This window comes from Odontomachus brunneus, unplaced genomic scaffold (assembly GCF_010583005.1).
Source record: "Odontomachus brunneus isolate Ranch 3 - 2012 unplaced genomic scaffold, Obru_v1 Obru_scaffold_097, whole genome shotgun sequence".
Classification (NCBI taxonomy): domain Eukaryota; kingdom Metazoa; phylum Arthropoda; class Insecta; order Hymenoptera; family Formicidae; genus Odontomachus; species Odontomachus brunneus.
In genome coordinates, this window is record NW_022639547.1 from 1,012,583 (window position 1) to 1,030,162 (window position 17,580).

At 36.3% G+C, this 17,580-nt stretch overlaps 4 protein-coding genes and 1 long non-coding RNA gene across 8 annotated transcripts; 4 read left to right on the top strand and 1 right to left on the bottom strand.

The window, feature by feature from the left end:
- Window positions 1-291: 291 nt before the first annotated feature.
- Window positions 292-6,523, top strand: LOC116848685 (retinoid-inducible serine carboxypeptidase-like). Its single transcript, XM_032825014.1, has 9 exons — window positions 292-462; window positions 2,262-2,491; window positions 2,621-2,851; window positions 2,969-3,079; window positions 3,193-3,433; window positions 4,325-4,489; window positions 4,753-4,830; window positions 5,674-5,828; window positions 6,229-6,523. The coding sequence occupies exons 1-9, from the start codon at window positions 405-407 to the stop codon at window positions 6,304-6,306; spliced, it is 1,347 nt and encodes a 448-aa protein (XP_032680905.1). The 5' UTR covers window positions 292-404; the 3' UTR covers window positions 6,307-6,523.
- Window positions 6,431-13,996, bottom strand: LOC116848694. The gene is made up of 5 exons (XR_004378999.1): window positions 13,907-13,996; window positions 13,733-13,811; window positions 13,525-13,628; window positions 6,662-6,866; window positions 6,431-6,579 (listed from the first exon to the last, which is right to left on the bottom strand). It is a non-coding gene; the product is annotated as an uncharacterized LOC116848694 (long non-coding RNA).
- On the top strand, window positions 7,823-10,336 carry LOC116848688 (fork head domain-containing protein FD2-like). Of its 2 annotated transcripts, XM_032825021.1 has the most exons (3): window positions 7,823-8,398; window positions 8,501-8,961; window positions 9,511-10,336. In XM_032825021.1, the coding sequence occupies exons 1-3, from the start codon at window positions 8,341-8,343 to the stop codon at window positions 9,703-9,705; spliced, it is 714 nt and encodes a 237-aa protein (XP_032680912.1). In that variant the 5' UTR covers window positions 7,823-8,340; the 3' UTR covers window positions 9,706-10,336. The 2 variants fall into 2 exon arrangements, with proteins under 2 accessions (XP_032680912.1, XP_032680911.1); XM_032825020.1 differs by having other exon boundaries at window positions 7,827-8,961.
- On the top strand, window positions 10,672-13,454 carry LOC116848687 (GDP-mannose 4,6 dehydratase). Of its 3 annotated transcripts, none has more exons than XM_032825016.1 (9): window positions 10,672-10,936; window positions 11,093-11,162; window positions 11,476-11,718; window positions 11,826-12,018; window positions 12,092-12,324; window positions 12,402-12,617; window positions 12,887-12,955; window positions 13,077-13,188; window positions 13,288-13,454. In XM_032825016.1, exons 2-8 carry the CDS (start codon window positions 11,109-11,111, stop codon window positions 13,137-13,139), a joined length of 1,071 nt encoding a protein of 356 aa, XP_032680907.1. In that variant the 5' UTR covers window positions 10,672-10,936; window positions 11,093-11,108; the 3' UTR covers window positions 13,140-13,188; window positions 13,288-13,454. The 3 variants fall into 3 exon arrangements, with proteins under 3 accessions (XP_032680907.1, XP_032680908.1, XP_032680910.1); XM_032825017.1 differs by having other exon boundaries at window positions 10,673-10,936; window positions 11,492-11,718; XM_032825019.1 differs by having other exon boundaries at window positions 10,673-10,936; window positions 11,495-11,718.
- Window positions 13,997-14,832: 836 nt separating the features above from the next.
- On the top strand, window positions 14,833-17,510 carry LOC116848686. Its single transcript, XM_032825015.1, has 5 exons — window positions 14,833-15,241; window positions 15,862-16,165; window positions 16,344-16,604; window positions 16,784-16,936; window positions 17,178-17,510. Exons 1-5 carry the CDS (start codon window positions 14,961-14,963, stop codon window positions 17,319-17,321), a joined length of 1,143 nt encoding a protein of 380 aa, XP_032680906.1. The 5' UTR covers window positions 14,833-14,960; the 3' UTR covers window positions 17,322-17,510.
- Window positions 17,511-17,580: the final 70 nt, after the last annotated feature.

Here is a 17,580-nt window from a genome sequence, read left to right on the forward strand (position 1 = left end):
CGAAAGAATGTCTCGCTTTTTTCAGCATTTCAGGATTCATTTTGTTCGTGATATCTCTCGTTAAGTAAAGATATGTGTCTCGTCGAATCTCGAATTAAAATTCCCGATAACGATTATCGATAAACTGCAAGTCTTTTTATAAAAATGAGTAAGATCCATTACCGGAAAGTGAAGAACAGACGTAATCTTTTTTATAAGCATACTGCATCTAGAGCAGCATGGTCACTCAGATATCTTATCAATATATTTGTGTATCCGCTTTCAGTGACCAATAAGCATTGTTTCTTTGTCGGCAACTTCCCCGGTGTATCTAATCTTGAGAAAATTTCGAAGAGAAAGACAAGACAGACCTATATTAAGAATATCACTGTGTAATTTACTGATCAGTTGAAATCGCAGCAAGAATGCAGAGCTTACTCTTTCGTACTTTCGCCATATTGTGCCTCGTCTCCGGAAGTATCGGTAAGATCATCGGACCGGTATTTTCTCCGATATACAAGCATTTGTATCTATCGTGTGCAATGTGGCAATAAACACCCGGATTTGACGATGAAGCAAACGAACGTTACGTCAATGGGATTTCTCAATCCGCCGAAGTAATCTTTTCGAAAGTGAATTCGCCGTTTATTGAATCGCACTCGAGTGCACGAAGAGAGATAACAAGTGTACGAAATGTTTGCGGAGTGCCTGCCGAATGTACGGGGATAGCTTCGCTGAAATTTCGTTCCCTTGCATAATTGCATAAGATTTTTTGCCACCGCGAGTTTATCGAACCGTTTGTCGCGTAATAAGCGACAAGACGAGGCGTACGATCGCGCTGCGTTCCTAGTGATCCGTCGTGTGTGTGATGACACGGGAGTTTACTTTGTCATTTCATTTAAAGCTCGGCAAATACACCTTAGGTCTATACGGCTTGGTAAATGCACGCCACTTCGGCTACCTGTCTTCACGTCGCGACTTTCGAGGCGATATTGATAACAACGGCAATTTCGCGATTCGCGAAAGATCCGAGAAAGCAGGAAGATACGCGGATAACGATAAACTTCTTGAAAACGATTTGCGAGTCCAAGTTGCAACAGCTGGTTGCTAAATTTCTGAGCGCGAATCTCATTAAGTCTTCGCGAAAATCCTACTTGAAAAAATATAACCTCATTTTTAGCGAAATCCTCTTATGATATCGCCTCAAGAGGATTCTTCTAAGTCCGAAAGAAAAATATCTTAATACCTCCCAAAAAAGGAATTTTAATTGCAAGATATTCTTTTTTAGGATATGGGATTACGTTAAAAGGAAGAATATCTAAAAAATAGTAAATATTTCTTTTTGTTGGGTACTAACAACATATTTAAATTCTTTTATTTAAACAGAGTAAATAATTGCTGTTATGAAAAGCTAAGGTGTTATCAAAGTTTTAAGAAAATAAGTGTTTTCTTTTATTTGAAAAATATTTTATTATATTACAAATGAACATGTTATTAGTGTACTTAGCGAATAAATATTTACGATTTCTTATATATTTTATCCTCTTTCAATGCAATCTCATATTCTAAGCGAAAATTTTTGCTAGAAAAATCAATTTCTCATTTAATAAGGAGGAGAATAATATTCTGCTTGGAGAGAATATTTTTCTCTTACAAGTAAGCCTATCCAAAAGGTACACTCCGATTTCCTTCTAATTTGGCACAAATATAGAAGTACAAAAAATATTTAGGTCATATTTTTTCATTTTGACTTTGAATTTTACGTGCAGTTTATAGCTTTTTAATGTTCTCATTTTTATCAATAAGTGCAACAAAAATGCATAAGAAATAAAATTGAAATATAAGATATAGTTAAATAATTTTAACAAAATCAACATAGCTGAGACACGAACCATTTTAAATTTCTTTAACCGAGATTCCAAACGAAATATTTCAAATCTAAATTAGTCAAAAATGGTCCGAATCTCGGCCAAACCGAGAGAAATCCGGCAATTTTAATTAAAATTTGAACAAAATCGACATAGCTGAGACACGAACCATTCTACATTTCTTTAGCCGAGATTCTAATCGAAATTTTAACCGATATTTTAAATCTACTGTAACCTGTATAACTTTTGGATAGGTTTACTTGTTAGTTTCAAAGGAATCCCCTTGAGGTCACATATAAGAATATCCCGCTAAGCATGAGATTGTATTTTTTGGGTGCTAACATTACGTCTCACGCGACCTTTTTATGTATCATCTATATCTCGCTAATAACAAAACTCCTTCACCGACGAAAGGGAGGGAAGGTTTCGGCCCTGGTGAACAAGAATGGGGCTTTGTCAAAGTGCGTCCCTCCGCGAACATGTTCTGGTGGCTCTACTACACCACGGCGGATGTTAAAACGTATCACGACAAACCACTGGTGATCTGGTTGCAAGGTGGACCGGGTGCATCTTCGACGTCATTTGGGAATTTCGAGGAGCTGGGTCCTTTGGATCCCAAATTGAATCCGAGGAATTACACTTGGGTAATCGATTACATCCAACAAAAACGTGAAATAAAAAAAAAGCTTTGACCGATTAGAACGATCGGTCGAGATAAATTTGCAAATCTGTAATTAATAGCGTGGGTGATCCTCTATCTTTATTTCCCGTAGGTCAAAGACTACAACGTCCTTTTCATCGACAATCCCGTCGGGGCCGGTTACAGTCATGTTGAAAGTATGTCAGCATTTGTGAAGACAAACGCGCAAATTGCGAGCGATCTCGTAGAATGCATGCGTGGATTCTACAAACAATTACCGAGTTTCCAAAATATTTCAACGTACATCACCACCGAGTCGTACGGTGGAAAGATGGGGGCCGAGTTCGCCCTCGCTTGGTATCGAGTAAGAGACACGAAATGTTGATTAATCCTTTCGTCATTGTGCTTTTATCGGGATAATTAATTGTTCCTTCTAAGAATTCTTCTTTCTGAATCTGTCTTTGACACGAATGTTTCACAGGCGCAAAAGGCTGGCACTATCAAAAGCAATCTAAAAGGAGTCGCACTCGGAGATGCTTGGATTTCCCCTATCGATTCTGTGATGACATGGGCACCATTTTTACTCAGCATGGTAGATAGTCTTAATATTTGCATTATTAGAGTTATTAAAATTTTTATGCTTCTACGTGTGTTTAAGTAAATAAATTTTTTCAACTAATACGCACACACATATGTACCGCTTAGGGTATAATCGATACGGAAAGTTATAAAGAAATCGACGAAGCAGCGAAAGAGACGGAAAGCAAAGTCAAGACTAATCAATGGGCAATGGCGACTCAATATTATGCTTACACACAAAACATCATTTTGCAAAAAACTTACGACGTCGATTTCTACAATGTCCTCACAAAGAAAACTTTCGAGTCATTTTCCCACTACTGGTTCCCAGACACAAAACCGCTGGATAAGTCGCTCACGAACGAAGGTAAACACACTGAGAAAAATCATTTTTCATCAATTGTCGTTTTAGACATACATTGCCTGAGATACAATATTGTTTGTTAAATGTACAAAATTCATTATAAATATAAATGAGCGGTTTCGAAGAAATAGATATTTATATAATAATATGTTGCTTTCTCCAAATTCTTACAGAAAGAAATATTTCTTTGTTAATACAACTGAATGTCACTTTTCATTTCTGACTTCTGCATCGCTAGCAAATCAAATTTATGATTTGTTGGATTACCTACATAGTAGCATATCTAGTAGTATTCATTGCAGAAATGTCGTTACAACAACAAACTGAAAGCAACAAATCATTTGTTTCTATAAAGGAATTGTTCGCTGTCCTATATTATCGACCATTTGTTACGGATTTTGTTAAATTAGCAAAACTATTTTTCTCAGTGCAATTGTGTAATTCGAACTGCTGTATATGTGTGCCACTTTGTCACACTAAGTAATTTTTTATGAAGGCAGCGGATATACAGGGATGTATCAGTACCTAACGATACACATGAAACTCTCATACATGTGTAGATTAGGTTAAATTGACCAAAAATGTTTCCTACTATTTTATAAATAATCACGTAGACTTTTTACTTATTAATTGAAGAAGTTTGGCGAACGATTGTGTGTAATTATTTGCCTATCTTCTTTCGATAACTCAAAATAGTACGTATTTGTTTGCAAAATAGTAGAAAAATTTTCTGTTTGGTTTAACCTGATCTACACGTGCACGTGAGTTTTTTGTCATCGTCAACTCCTTTTATGAATACTTGTGAAAAGCAAAATAAAGAAGAAAAGTCGCAGTACTTATTTTCAAGGCGACCTGATAGTAAACACCTAATTTTGTTTACGAGTTCAATTGCAGAAGCTACAGGCCGATCCGATTCCAAAATGGAGACCTTCTCACTCGACAAATTGATGAATGGCCCGGTAAAAACTGCGCTCGATCTGCAAGTCACTCACGGCGTGCAGTCTTACTTGGTTTTCTTCTACTTGAAGGAGGATTTTATGAAACCCGCCACTCGCCAAGGTATCAAATACAAAACATGCTTACTGCGGAGCATCGTCGAGGCGAAAGTGAAAAGAAAAAAGAAATAATGAAAGAAGAGAGAGAAAAAGAAACCGACGTGGATTAATGACACATTGTTCTTGAGAGCGTGTGTGAGAAACTCGACCGTTACAAGAGTTACTGAATCAGTTCTAATGTAGAGACATACGAATCCGCAAAATTGTTCTATGTTTCGCACGGATGTTCCTATTTTAGTGGAAGATTAAACGAGCTATTCGTTTTAGTGGAGATGTTACTCGACGAGACCGACTTGCGCGTGTTCGTGTATACCGGACAACTGGACCTGATCGTTGACACGCCAGGTGAGTTGGAATGAGCAATCATGGAAATCTCCCAAACGCGATTTTTCACGGCCGAACACCGTGGAAAATCGGTGAAAAACTGATCGACCTATTGCACAGTAGGGTTAAATGAAATTTCATGTTCCAAAAAAGGCTATAGTCTAGAAATTTGAATCGATTTCGATGTTTTTTCTTTTTTTTAAATAAAAACTAATTAGAATATAAAACAACTTTGTCAAATCAGATTTTTGTGTTTTGTTCCTTTTCTTCTAAATCAGGCATAAGGAAATTAGATTTAAAGATTTTTTTCAATCAAAGAATTCCGACAAACATGCAGAAGCTCCGAACTTGTTACTTCAAAAACAATAATCAATAAACAAATTAATAACATAATAATAATTTAGTCTTACTTAATTCGGTAGCTTTCATTTATTAAAATTAGATACTATTTCAAGCAATTTCGTTTGCTAAGTTAAGATAAGATTTAGTGAGACAAATCAATATCTGTGTGCTTGATGTTAAATTAGATGAGATATGAAATGAATTATTTACTGTTTGATTAAAAAAATCCCTTCCTCAATCTAACACAGAACGGTTCTTCATGTTCTTCTTCATGTTCCCTTCTTCTGATTTAGAAGAAGGGAAGCAAGAATAAAGCAAAGAACAAAAATCTAACTGGACAAAGTTGTTCTTAATTTCATTAACTTTCACTAAAAAAAGCATCGAAATCAGTCCAAGTTTCGGAGCCTTTTTTTGTGTGTGAAACATAAAGCTTCATTTGACTCCACTGTGTGTCGCCTGTCATGTATCGCCGTTTCGTCGCGCTGTTTTCCTACCGCTTTCGTATAATCCCCCGCGTTACAGGCACTCTCCAATGGGTGGAAAAGCTAAAGTGGAAAAAGGCCAACACCTGGAAAAACGCGGTCAGATATCCGCTCGTCGTCAACGACATCATCGAGGGCTACGTAAAGTCTCAAGATAAATTCAGCGTGTATTGGATCAACAGAGCCGGACATATGGTACGCACGTACATATGCGAAGCACTTTCTCTTTTATTATTTGCGCCCGTTCGGCATCTATTAGCCGCCAACCATACTTGGGAGATCAATTCATCGCGAGGGGAATCCTAAATCAAGATGCGCGCGTTAGATATTCGTCGCCGCTACGGAGCTATTAATTCTCATACTTATGCAACATGAATTTCATTAGAGTCATAAATTTTCATGCGTGTGATGTCCAGTTTCGAAGTAACACGCACAACACGGTCACGCATGATTTAGCACTGTTGAATCACTTCGTGAAATTTGCGAGATTTCGCTCAAGTACGAAGTTCTATATATACTCGTTTATTTCGCAAACTTTTCTTTAATTACATTTACGTTTATTTAATTTATTTAAAAGATCACATATATTGCGCAGGTGCCAAAGGACAATCCAGCAGCTATGAAGGGAATACTATTCGACTTGACAAACGAACTTGAGCTTCCCACTGTATGACCACAAACTGATTCATTTTTTTATACAAAGTAGATACTATAAATGCGCACTACTGCGCGCTATTTGTCCCTCAAATGTTTCTTAAATAATATCGCATTCAAGTATCCACAAACTTGCACGCCATCTAATCAAGTCTTACGCAATGCATATAGACGCAATGCATATAGTCGTATTGATTTCATGTACACATAAAAATTAATAAACCCGTCACCTGAAATCTTTATTTTCGACTCACCGATTACCGGAAACTCAAGATTGCCCACGTTTTGCATTCTGAAACGAAAAATATAACATCGTCGATTAGTTACAAGACTTACTGGCTTAAAAAAATACTTGTAGATATAAGAGTATTAACCTTTTATGATTTTTTTTTAACTCGACAACTATATCTCAGTTTTTGATCGCAAAGTATTAAAAGAATACCAGAGTACAGGAAGTCTGTAAACCTGTCTTTGCACCAATCCTGTTCGACCTGAACCGGATCCTCCGGTATAACATCCACGTCCGTCAAAACTGCATTTCTCTGCAACCACACCTACTGATCACAGGTTCAGCCAGATCTGAAACAAAAAGTAAATTTCCCGGTCAGTTATATCGATAAGTGTCAATACATCGAGGATATAGGGGCACGGGTCTGTATATTTCTTTTGTGAGTTAATAAACACGAAGAATGGTATGGATCCTTCTGTATCTCTCAAATACTGTCATTGTTTATCATTGACAATCACGTGTTCGAAGTGCCGCCTTTCAATCGATTCGGAAAAATCGAGAGAATTACACGCACATCTGCCAATTTGTTTACTCTCGCGTCATCAACTGTTATGACCACCCGATAGTTGTCCGCACAGATAAGGTATAATGTCGTAATGACTAAACTAATAAGAATACGCGATCAGTTTTACATTTTTCTTAATAGATACTTAATGAAATTAGTAATACACAAAATTAACGTTTATGTCAAAATTTATCAGCGATCGAAAAATAATAAGAAATAAAATAATCAGTAAGTTTCAAAGATTCTCTAAAATTTTTGAGAAAATATTAAATATAAATATATTATTAATATTTCGCAATATTCAATCGTTAGGTAGTCAAATTGCAACATTTATGTTATTCTTCCTAAAGTCACGTGATTTTTAGCCGACAAAATGCGTGAAGATCGTTAGCTATTAATTAATTTAACACAAATATATTTCTATTCAACGTCCCTTTTTAAATGCAACGAATATAATTAAATCGACATCTCTCTTTGTTCGAGAGGCGACATAATCTATATTGTTATTTTAAAAATTTAACAAAAATAAGTCATCAGAAATCTCGCTAGCTTCGACGACGACAAATAAATGTCGTTGCTTTTGCGTCGGTCGCGAGGAAGTTCAACGAGGAGGAGGAAAAAGAGGAGTAGGAGGAGGAGGAGGAGGAGGAGGAGGAGAAAGAAGAAGAAGCTTCCAAGAAACCGTTTGGCCCCGATATAATTACCGCAACATTGTTTATATATTGGCGCGGTTACGGCCGGCGTGGGTGTTGAAACAGCATATGTGTAAACAGCAATAAAACATGTAGTGCGGTCCCGAATAGGTAACCTCCTCCCCACAAAGGAGCGAGAGGAAGAGAGTGAGCCAGGGAGTTCCCTGGAAAACCACGATGGGCGGGGTTGGACCAGCCTTCTAGAGATTCTCGTGTCAAATTAAACATCCTTCGTTACCTCGAGAACTGAATACGCCGACGTCTCGCTGGAGTCCGCGCTTTTTCCTCGTCTCGATAATAAGGTCGCTACGACTCGCAACTTTGTTCTCTGTGCGACAACGATCCGAGTTATTTTTTTTTTTGCGTACTACAAGGAAGGAGAACAAAGAAAAAAAGTTTGAATAGTTGGTGGCTGTCGAATTACGACAACGCGCTGGAACCTTCCAGCCGCGTTTTGCCGCAAGTATAGAGGCGACGAGATAAACCGCATGAAATTCTACGTTCTTCGTGATTTCATTCAACAAATCTGCTTTGGTCCTTCGTCTCGGATGCTCAAAGAGATTCCCGATGCAACCGGACCTTGGTGATCCTCAGCTTCGAGGTTTCTTGGATGGCGCGAGGAACGGTGGGTGTCACGAGTCTTGGTGCGCTTTTCCTGTGAGCGAGGAAATACTCAGCAGAGCGTGCGCGATCAAGCATGTCTACGGGCTCGCGAACGTTGTTCCAGGGATGCTACGGGCCAACGCTTCCTGGCCGGCATTATGCCAAACGTCGTTCACCTGGACAACATCTGCGGTCGCCTGTAAGACGGCGCCGCGTTACGAAAAGCCCCCGTATTCGTACATCGCTCTGATAGCGATGGCCATTAATTCCACGCCGAAGCGGCGGCTGACTCTCTCCGGCATCTACAAGTTCATCATGGACCGGTTCCCGTACTACAGGGAAAACCGTCAAGGCTGGCAGAACAGCATTCGACACAATCTCAGTCTGAACGATTGTTTCGTAAAGATGCCGCGGGACAAGACCGGGACGGACAACGACGGAGAGGATGGTCGCTCGATCGGAAAGGGCAGCTATTGGACTTTGGATCCGTCCGCCAGCGAGATGTTCGAGCACGGTAATTACAGACGACGCAGAACAAGACGCCAGCAGCGGCTTCTCCCTCGAGAGAAGCAAGAGGAACCGTCGGTACGAGAAATCACTCACTTTTCGCAAAAGAGTGCATCAGAATATTGGTTAATACTAGTGTTGCTCCCGTGTAAAATACAGGATTATATATGCAAAATTGTGATATTCAATATTAAATTTTTCATGAACGGTACAGATAAATCGCGTGAAAATTTAACTATGAATGTGTCTTACCGCGTGATATAAGTGTTATCTCAAATAGCACAGAGAATTCAAAAAGAATTTCAAAAAGAAGTCGTATGTCATCAATTCTGAGTTCATTTTTAGATGCAAAAAGAATTCTTTTTGCATTTGAAGATGAACTCAGAATTGGTGACATACGATTGAATTTTTTTAATTTTTTTTTAATTCTCTGCGCTACCTGGGATGTTACATTTTTTTATAATTTTAAGCATTTTTTGGCTTAAGCAAATAAACTTCGTAATTTAAAAAATGAAAACGCTAAAAAATAACCGCTTAGCGTTTTAATTCTCAAAGCGCGTTTTGAGAAACACAAAGACGTGTCCACGACCGATTACGATATTAAGGCGCAGCTTTGTATGATTACAGGCCCAATTCTTTCCCGGACTGACGCAGTCCCACGAGAAACTTCAAGATACACAGCGTGTGGTTGTTGAAGTTAACGAAAAGAGCTTCAAGATGAAAGACGTAAAATGCACAGATTCCTCGGAACCTATTGCCAAAACTACTATCTTCAGCATCGACAATATCTTACGAAAGTCCACAAGGGAAACGCAAATCTAGTTTTTTGTAAAACTTGTAAAACAGTAATTTTTTACTTGTAAAACAATTATCATGACATTGTCGTATAATAATGATACTATTCTGACAGTGAACGCTTATATTAAACGTCCTCTCGTGATGCTAGTTTAGTTGCAGCCTTACATAGTATAATTTGTTCAGCGCTTTTCCCTGGTAAAAAAAAGTTGATAGAGAACGATTAAGAACGATAAAATTTCTATCAATTTGTATTGTTTTCTATAAGCTCTATCGTCCGCAAGCGTCAGTATTCGCGTCAGTATTCGCGAGATATAAATCCTATCGTATCTTATCTGGTTCTATAAGAATCAGGTTCTATTTGTATTATATAGAAAACTGACGATAGAGCGAAATTCTATTATTATCTATTGTTTTCTTTTGTATACGATAGAATACTATTTACATTTGTGAATTCACGAACCAAAATCCATATTCAAAACGATAGAAAACGATAGAACGATAGAATTTTATTCTATCATTCTCTATAAGCTTTTTTTACCAGAGTTATTCGCTTCCTGAAAATATTATTTATTGCGAGATACACGCATTCTCTGTTGCCGTTAGCTTTCAGACCATATATATATGAGCCATGTATTATTAAAGTGATATAAGTCTATTTTTTTGAGTTTCAAAACATTAAATGTTGATTGCATTTCGATTTATTGAAAAATTTTAACAAGTGTCAATAGTGTAATTTCGTGTTTTTGTAATTATAAATAGTTTAATTTATCAGGCATATACTTTTAACCCAACATTAACCGATGAAAATAAAAAGATTATATATTATTATGATATAATAATAATTTGATAGCTATTTGACAGATATTTGATAGCTATTTGACAGCTGTTTAACAGCTGTTTGACAGCTGTAGAGTAGTCATCTTGTTGTAATAAGATAGAGTGAAAAAGCAACTTCTCACTCTATCTTTAACTACTTTTAGCTTTACTCGACAGATGGCAGTAAATAAAGTCGAAGCTAGCAACTCAGATGAAAATACAGACATAACCTTCTCACTGTTTCGCTTTCAAAGTGGAGTGTGAAGATGATACGTACACCTTATAAAATACTATAAATCTTAACGTTATAGCTGTTTAAAATTTTATACCTATTATACTTATGTTATTCGTAAAATGGGAATGTGGAAATGTAATGCACTCTGGTGTTACAGCTAGAAACTAAACTGTGTGTTACATGTACACAGTACAGTGTATGCGCGTATGTATTGGAAAACGTCTTATATGTATAAAGTCCATTGATCCATAAGAATTAAATGAATTTCGAAACATCTAAAAAATAGTCAATCTTTTAAAAAAAAGAAAGAGAAAATTAAGGAAATTAAACGTTAATTTATCAATTGTCATTCGATCGTAGGACGTGGCTAAACAACATGGCAACCGGTGATAACAGAAAAGTTGCTCTGATAACAGGTATCACGGGACAAGTAAGTTAATTTTTGTTCCCAATTAAATAATTTATTCTATTTTTAAAGGCTCTATTTTTAAATTATAATCTTAATAAATTAATTTTATTATAATATTGTACTCTATAAAATAAAGCTAAATAAGGAGAAAAATTTTAACTAAACTTATAAAACTTATAACTAATGTAAATGATATAGTGACATCTGATTAAAAATTGAAATAATTTTTCCTTGATAAAAATACCAGAGAAATCAGTTTTGTTTTTACTGATCTTACTACATCTTGAGACGAAACAGAATTTTATATTATTTCCAATTGTTTACTCTGCTATAGGATGGTTCTTATTTAGCAGAGTTTTTATTGGAAAAAGGATACGATGTGCACGGCATTATCAGGCGAGCTAGTTCATTTAATACTGCTCGCATTCAGCATCTTTATGAAGATCCAAAATGCCATCGTCAAGGTAAAATGAAATTGCATTATGGTGACATGACTGATTCCAGTAGTTTGATCAAGGTTATTAGCCAGGTACAGCCAACAGAGATTTATAATCTTGCAGCCCAGAGTCATGTTATGGTTTGTACATTTATTAAATATATATATATATATATATGCATATACATATATAATATTATGTGTATATGCTAAACTGTAGAAATGATATGGCATTGCTATTGTTACAGGTAAGCTTTGAAGTAAGCGAGTATACCGCAGAAGTAGATGCAGTAGGAACTGTAAGATTATTAGATGCTATACGTATATGTGGCTTAGAAAAATCAATAAAATTTTATCATGCATCAACGTCTGAACTGTATGGTAAAGTGGTTTGTATTCCACAAAATGAGAAAACGCCGTTTTATCCACGTTCACCATATGGTAAATAATGCAAAGTTGAATTTACATCAAATAATGTGTAGAAGTATATTAGAAAGTATTTTTTTAATTTTAGCTTGCGCGAAATTGTATAGCTTTTGGATCGTTGTAAACTATAGAGAAGCCTACAACATGTTTGCATGTAACGGAATATTGTTCAATCACGAGAGCCCGCGAAGAGGAGAAAATTTTGTCACTAGAAAGATCACCAGGTCTATAGCAAAAATACAGCTTGGTCTATTGGATGTGCTTGAATTAGGAAATTTAGATGCAAAACGTGATTGGGGCCACGCCAAAGACTATGTAGAAGTTTGTAACTCTATTTTCACATTCACTACACAAATGAAATACTTTAAGTTTTCTATAATAATTTATATTTAACGTAGGCAATGTGGCTAATGCTTCAACAAGCAGAACCAGACGATTATGTTATAGCAACAGGAGAGATGCACAGCGTCAGAGAATTTATAGAAGTAGCATTCAATTATGTGGGTCGCACAATAAAATGGGAAGGCGAGGGTGTAAGTGAGATAGGACGAGATGAACAAACTGGGAAAATATTAGTTCGCGTGAACCCAAAATATTTTCGTCCAACTGAAGTGGTAAGATTATGTGTTAACTGTTAAGACGGAAATATCACATGTGTGTTTTACATTCAAATTGTGTGATATGTAAAAAAAACAGACCTATTTTCTGGCTTATACAGTCGATAGCATGATTCTTTTGCTTTGTTTTATAAAAAAACGAACTCGCGTGTCATGAGATCTCATATACGTGCGTATTCAAGATACTATTAATTCGCCCGAGTTATATATAGAACATAAAACTTAAAAATAAATTATATGTTCTATTTTACGATTGCTTCGAACAGGATACGCTTATGGGTGATGCGTCTAAGGCAAAAAGCAAATTTGGTTGGAAACCAACGATCACATTCGCAGTAAGTATAGGTTTTCTCATTGAATATTTAATATTTATATTTATTTGTATTTAATATTCCGCGCTAATTTAAAAATATATCATGGCTAAATTAATGTGTTTATTAATAATGCACATTGCAGGATCTTGTAAAAGATATGATGGAATCTGACTTGGAATTAATGCGAAAGAACCCAAACGCCTGAAAGCATCGTTTAATTTGTTGCACAACAAATTAAAAATACTGGATAATAAGTAATTATAAATGATTCTTAGTATAATATTTCTATAAGGGAACTAAATGCATTTCCATAAAGTATCTTTATTTTTATTATTATTTCCATAAAATATCAGTATTTAATACTTGAATGAGAACCTAACATGAATAAAACCGCCAGTTTCCAATGATACCTGATATGAGTCTAGCTTGAGGTGGGCGCGAGAAGGGTGAGTAAGTACGATTTTGTTACAAGTGCAAATGAAGATTATTAATAAATAATAGAAAAAAATTTAACATTTATTTCGCACCTATAGACCTCAATAATGTTTTTTGTATTGTTGCTTTGACTCTTGATTGTCAATTATACATACCTTATTAACTTCTGCAATAAAATGCAGCATCATAGAGAGAAGTTCGAGAGACATACCAGTAACAGTTTTTTGAGCTGCTTTTCTCAAGTCGTGTGTGGTGCTCCCTGAAATCATAGATATAAAGTATATCAGTTACATTTGTCAATACTATCGTTGAATTATAACTTGTAATCTTTTGCTATGCATTATATACACATTAATAACTGACAAGATGCACTAGCAGAGAGAAACTCGAGAGCCGTCTACCGTAACGGTTTCTTGAGAGGCATCTTTCCCGCGTCATAACCCTGAAAAAATAGATACAAAATATATCAGCCACGTGTACTTGTCAACGCTATCATTAAACTATAACATGTCCTTTATAATTTTCAATTTTTAATACCTAATCGGGAAAGACGGGATTTATAAACGCTTAAAGAGTGTGGGCACCCAAAAAGACGTATTAAATTTCGAATCCTCCTTCTCTCTCTTTCTTGTGAGCTGAGGTAGGCATTCCATTGACCAGTAAGTTTCGAATTCGCTACCATTGCGCCACCATTATTGCGATTCTAAGATCGATATTATTAATCGAATCTTTATCGATACCTCGTAACGAAATCGTATCATCATATGGATCTTTTATTTGAAGGAAATTGCGCGATGCAAACGTCAGATATAGAGCTAGAATAAAATTTATACCTGACATTTCTATTTGACATTTCATTCGAGCCATCTGTATCCACAATCCGTATGTATCGATACTTCGACAATCGCAATGGTCAACTTATTTTATCTGTACCATAAGCGACGCCCATGTAATACGCGTGATCAGTGGAAGTCACAGATGTCTAAACTAGTAGTCTGTTCTTTTCAGCTGCACTGCTGAACTGCAATAAGTTAGAGTGAGAAAACATAGACTTGTCTCACTTTAACTTATTGCATCAGTTCAGCAGTGCAGCTGAAAAGAATAGACCATGTATTACTAATAGGCTATCTAAAAGCGTATAACGGCTTGTATCCGATAGAGTTTCCGGTGTATGCGAGAAAATGGCCGCTACCGTCATATATTTTCACTACGTTTAGTCATAAAATTTTTTTGTTGTAAATGAGCAGAGCAAATAACGTCCAATACCATCTATTTTTTTGTTACGACATTTTTTGATGCAATAAGATGCTGGCATTTTTGGTTTTACGACAGTAATTTAATGGCCACGCTGACTCAATTGTACGTGTAAGTACTCACACATTGCACACTCAACGTCACACACACAGGACCGCCGCCATTTTCTCGCATGCAACCGGAAACCATACGTGACACACGTTCAAAATTCTTGTTAGCAATCTAGTTTCGTATAGACATCTGTGGTGAAAGCGGAGTCTTTTCTCTCACTTTCTATCTCTCTCTTCTCGATTGCAAGATTGTAAACAATTTAAACAGAGGCAGGATTAAGAGAAGAATGCGATTGATATGGGTCGACGAGAGGTATGCACTTTGCTTACTGATCCTGCAGGTGAAATTAACAAACTCGCGGACGTCTTGGAGATTAAACGCTGCTGACAAAGTCGTGAAAACAGACTTCGTAAGCGCGGTCGAGGACGATCCGATCTTCGATATCCTGACTAACAATGTGGTTACCGGCAACGGCCAAGGCTGGAGCAAGACCGCAACGGGGGAAAAGCATGAGAAAGTACAAATATACTGCCAAGAATGTAAAGGCTTCGTTGGTCACCAAGAGAGGTAAAGTTAATCATGCTATTATCGCCAGATTAGATCGTCAGGTTATAAAATGATATCCATAGATCACGTTTTTTCTGTAGCTGCGTTTTCTGTGCCTTTTTTCTCGATTTCTCTCTCTCTTCCCCCTTTCTTCTATGATATCCAGGTTATTGTGCTAATTTGATTTTCAATCCAATAAGTATAATATGGCACAGAAAAGAAAAACAGACCCTGTGTGCTTTAATTACCTGCTGTCTGGAATATGTTGTTTGTATGATCATTTTCATGCACTTTCTGAGAATTGTTGAACATTTATATTACAGCATCTGTGTGCCAACCTACTGCTTAAAATAGATGACCAAGAAAAATGCAATAAATGAGATCACTTGTAGTTAACTACACTGTGCTTGTGTATTGCTGTTACTTATTATTAAATTGTATCTCCTTATTCCAGTTTCTTTGTGCTTTTAATTTGATATTATTTTGTGTATTGACGTTTTTGCATAGATTTCTCAATTTTATCACACAAGCACTACTATTTATGTCACATAATTTTCTTTTTTTTTCTGTAGTTAACATTTTGTGTGTGGCTTGCTGTTCATTCAGTGTTAAAACAGCCTTAACTTTGGTCCCCTTGGCAGACGACTTTCGTCGTACATGTTGAAGAATACACAAAATATCAGCGAGTCTTTTCCCCTGCCTTCACAAGTGTCAAACGAACAAGTGACATGTGCTTCTGGTCAACAATGCGACAACATAATATTGGATTGTGGTAAACCAGTCAACTTCACGTACTATGACAATTTGATTGGTGTGGTAAACAGAAACAAACATCCAGTGATACCAGAGCCAAATGTAGCATTAATGTTTAAAAAGAATGGTGGCAGGACCATTGATGTTGATATTGACTTGTTAGAGAGGCGCTTAAAGAAAGCAAAGCGAGAGGTATTTATTGTTAATATAATTTACATATTTTTTTATTTTTATTTTATTCATTTATATGAATTCGAAAATACTGCCTATTTCTATATTGTAATTATTATTTAAAAAGTGTCTCTCTGTTAAAAGGCACATCTGTGTCTCTCATTTTTCTCCTTATATATTTCTCTTTAAAAATTTACAGAAACCGAAATCTGTCCAGCTATATAATCAGATAGGAAATTTCTGGCGTATAAAGGGCGATGCACAAAAGTCGATCGAATGTTTTCGCAGAGCACTCGCCGTGTCACCGCATAATGCAGAGGTGCTCTTAAACTTGGCTAGAGTATTGCTGGTACAGCATTACTTGGATGACGCAACATATTTAGCCAGACGGTCCCTAGAATTGCAACCTCCAGATCGCAATGCGTGGGAACAATATCTTACACTTGGACAAATATTCAAAGTGAGTAGCGTAACGTAATTGATAATACAATAGCAGCATTGTTATGCCAGATATAAAAAGAACGTAATAATGTAGTATTGAGTACGGCAACAGTCACTGTTGAAGCAACTAAATAAAAAACTCGAGATCCTGAGTATTCGAAAGCGCGTCTTTTAGATTCGTTTTTTCTCGGATTATAGGCATACGGACATTTTCAAGAAGCAGCTGTACATTTGCGTCACGCGCTAGAGTTAAAACCAGATCTATCTGATGCTGCTGATGCATTGAAGGAAGTAGAGTCACTACCGGCTACAAGTATACATTTCTACACGTTGTTAATTATCGTCTGTTTGGTACGTAACTAATTCAACACGCATGGTGTCCAGCTTCTATTGTTGCAATATCTATAACATCTACAGCAATGTTCATTGATGCTTTCAATATCATTCTCAAATATTTTTTTAATAAATTACTATCTAAACTTTTAATAAATTACTATCTAAACGTTTTTTTCATAAAGGAGCTACTTTTAACTATTTTTTGTAAAGATTTAGGAAGCGACAGTGATCATTGATGTGTTCATTGTTATCTTAGGTAGTCGGTGTACTGTTGGTTATATTAAACAATGTAGAATGCGACGAGGATTCAGCTCTAGTCAGTGGGCAGCGTAAACATTTCAGTCGTGCTATGGCTATGCGCAGCTTGCGTCTCAACGTTGCACGCAACAAACGCTGTTGATTATGATTCGTTAATGGCGAGCCAGTCGCTCGTACATGTGATAGAATAACTTTTGATGCCATAACAATTTATCTCCTTGCAAAGTATTATTTGTAATATGATTCGTAATGATTCTTGGAATGCACTACCTATTTGTTATGTATCTGCGGAGAAAAATATATGGAAAAATATACAAGAACTTCACTGTTACTTCAAGTTGTTCGCTGAAAATCCCATGACCTTTATCTTCATTATATTCATTCATTCATATACGTATATA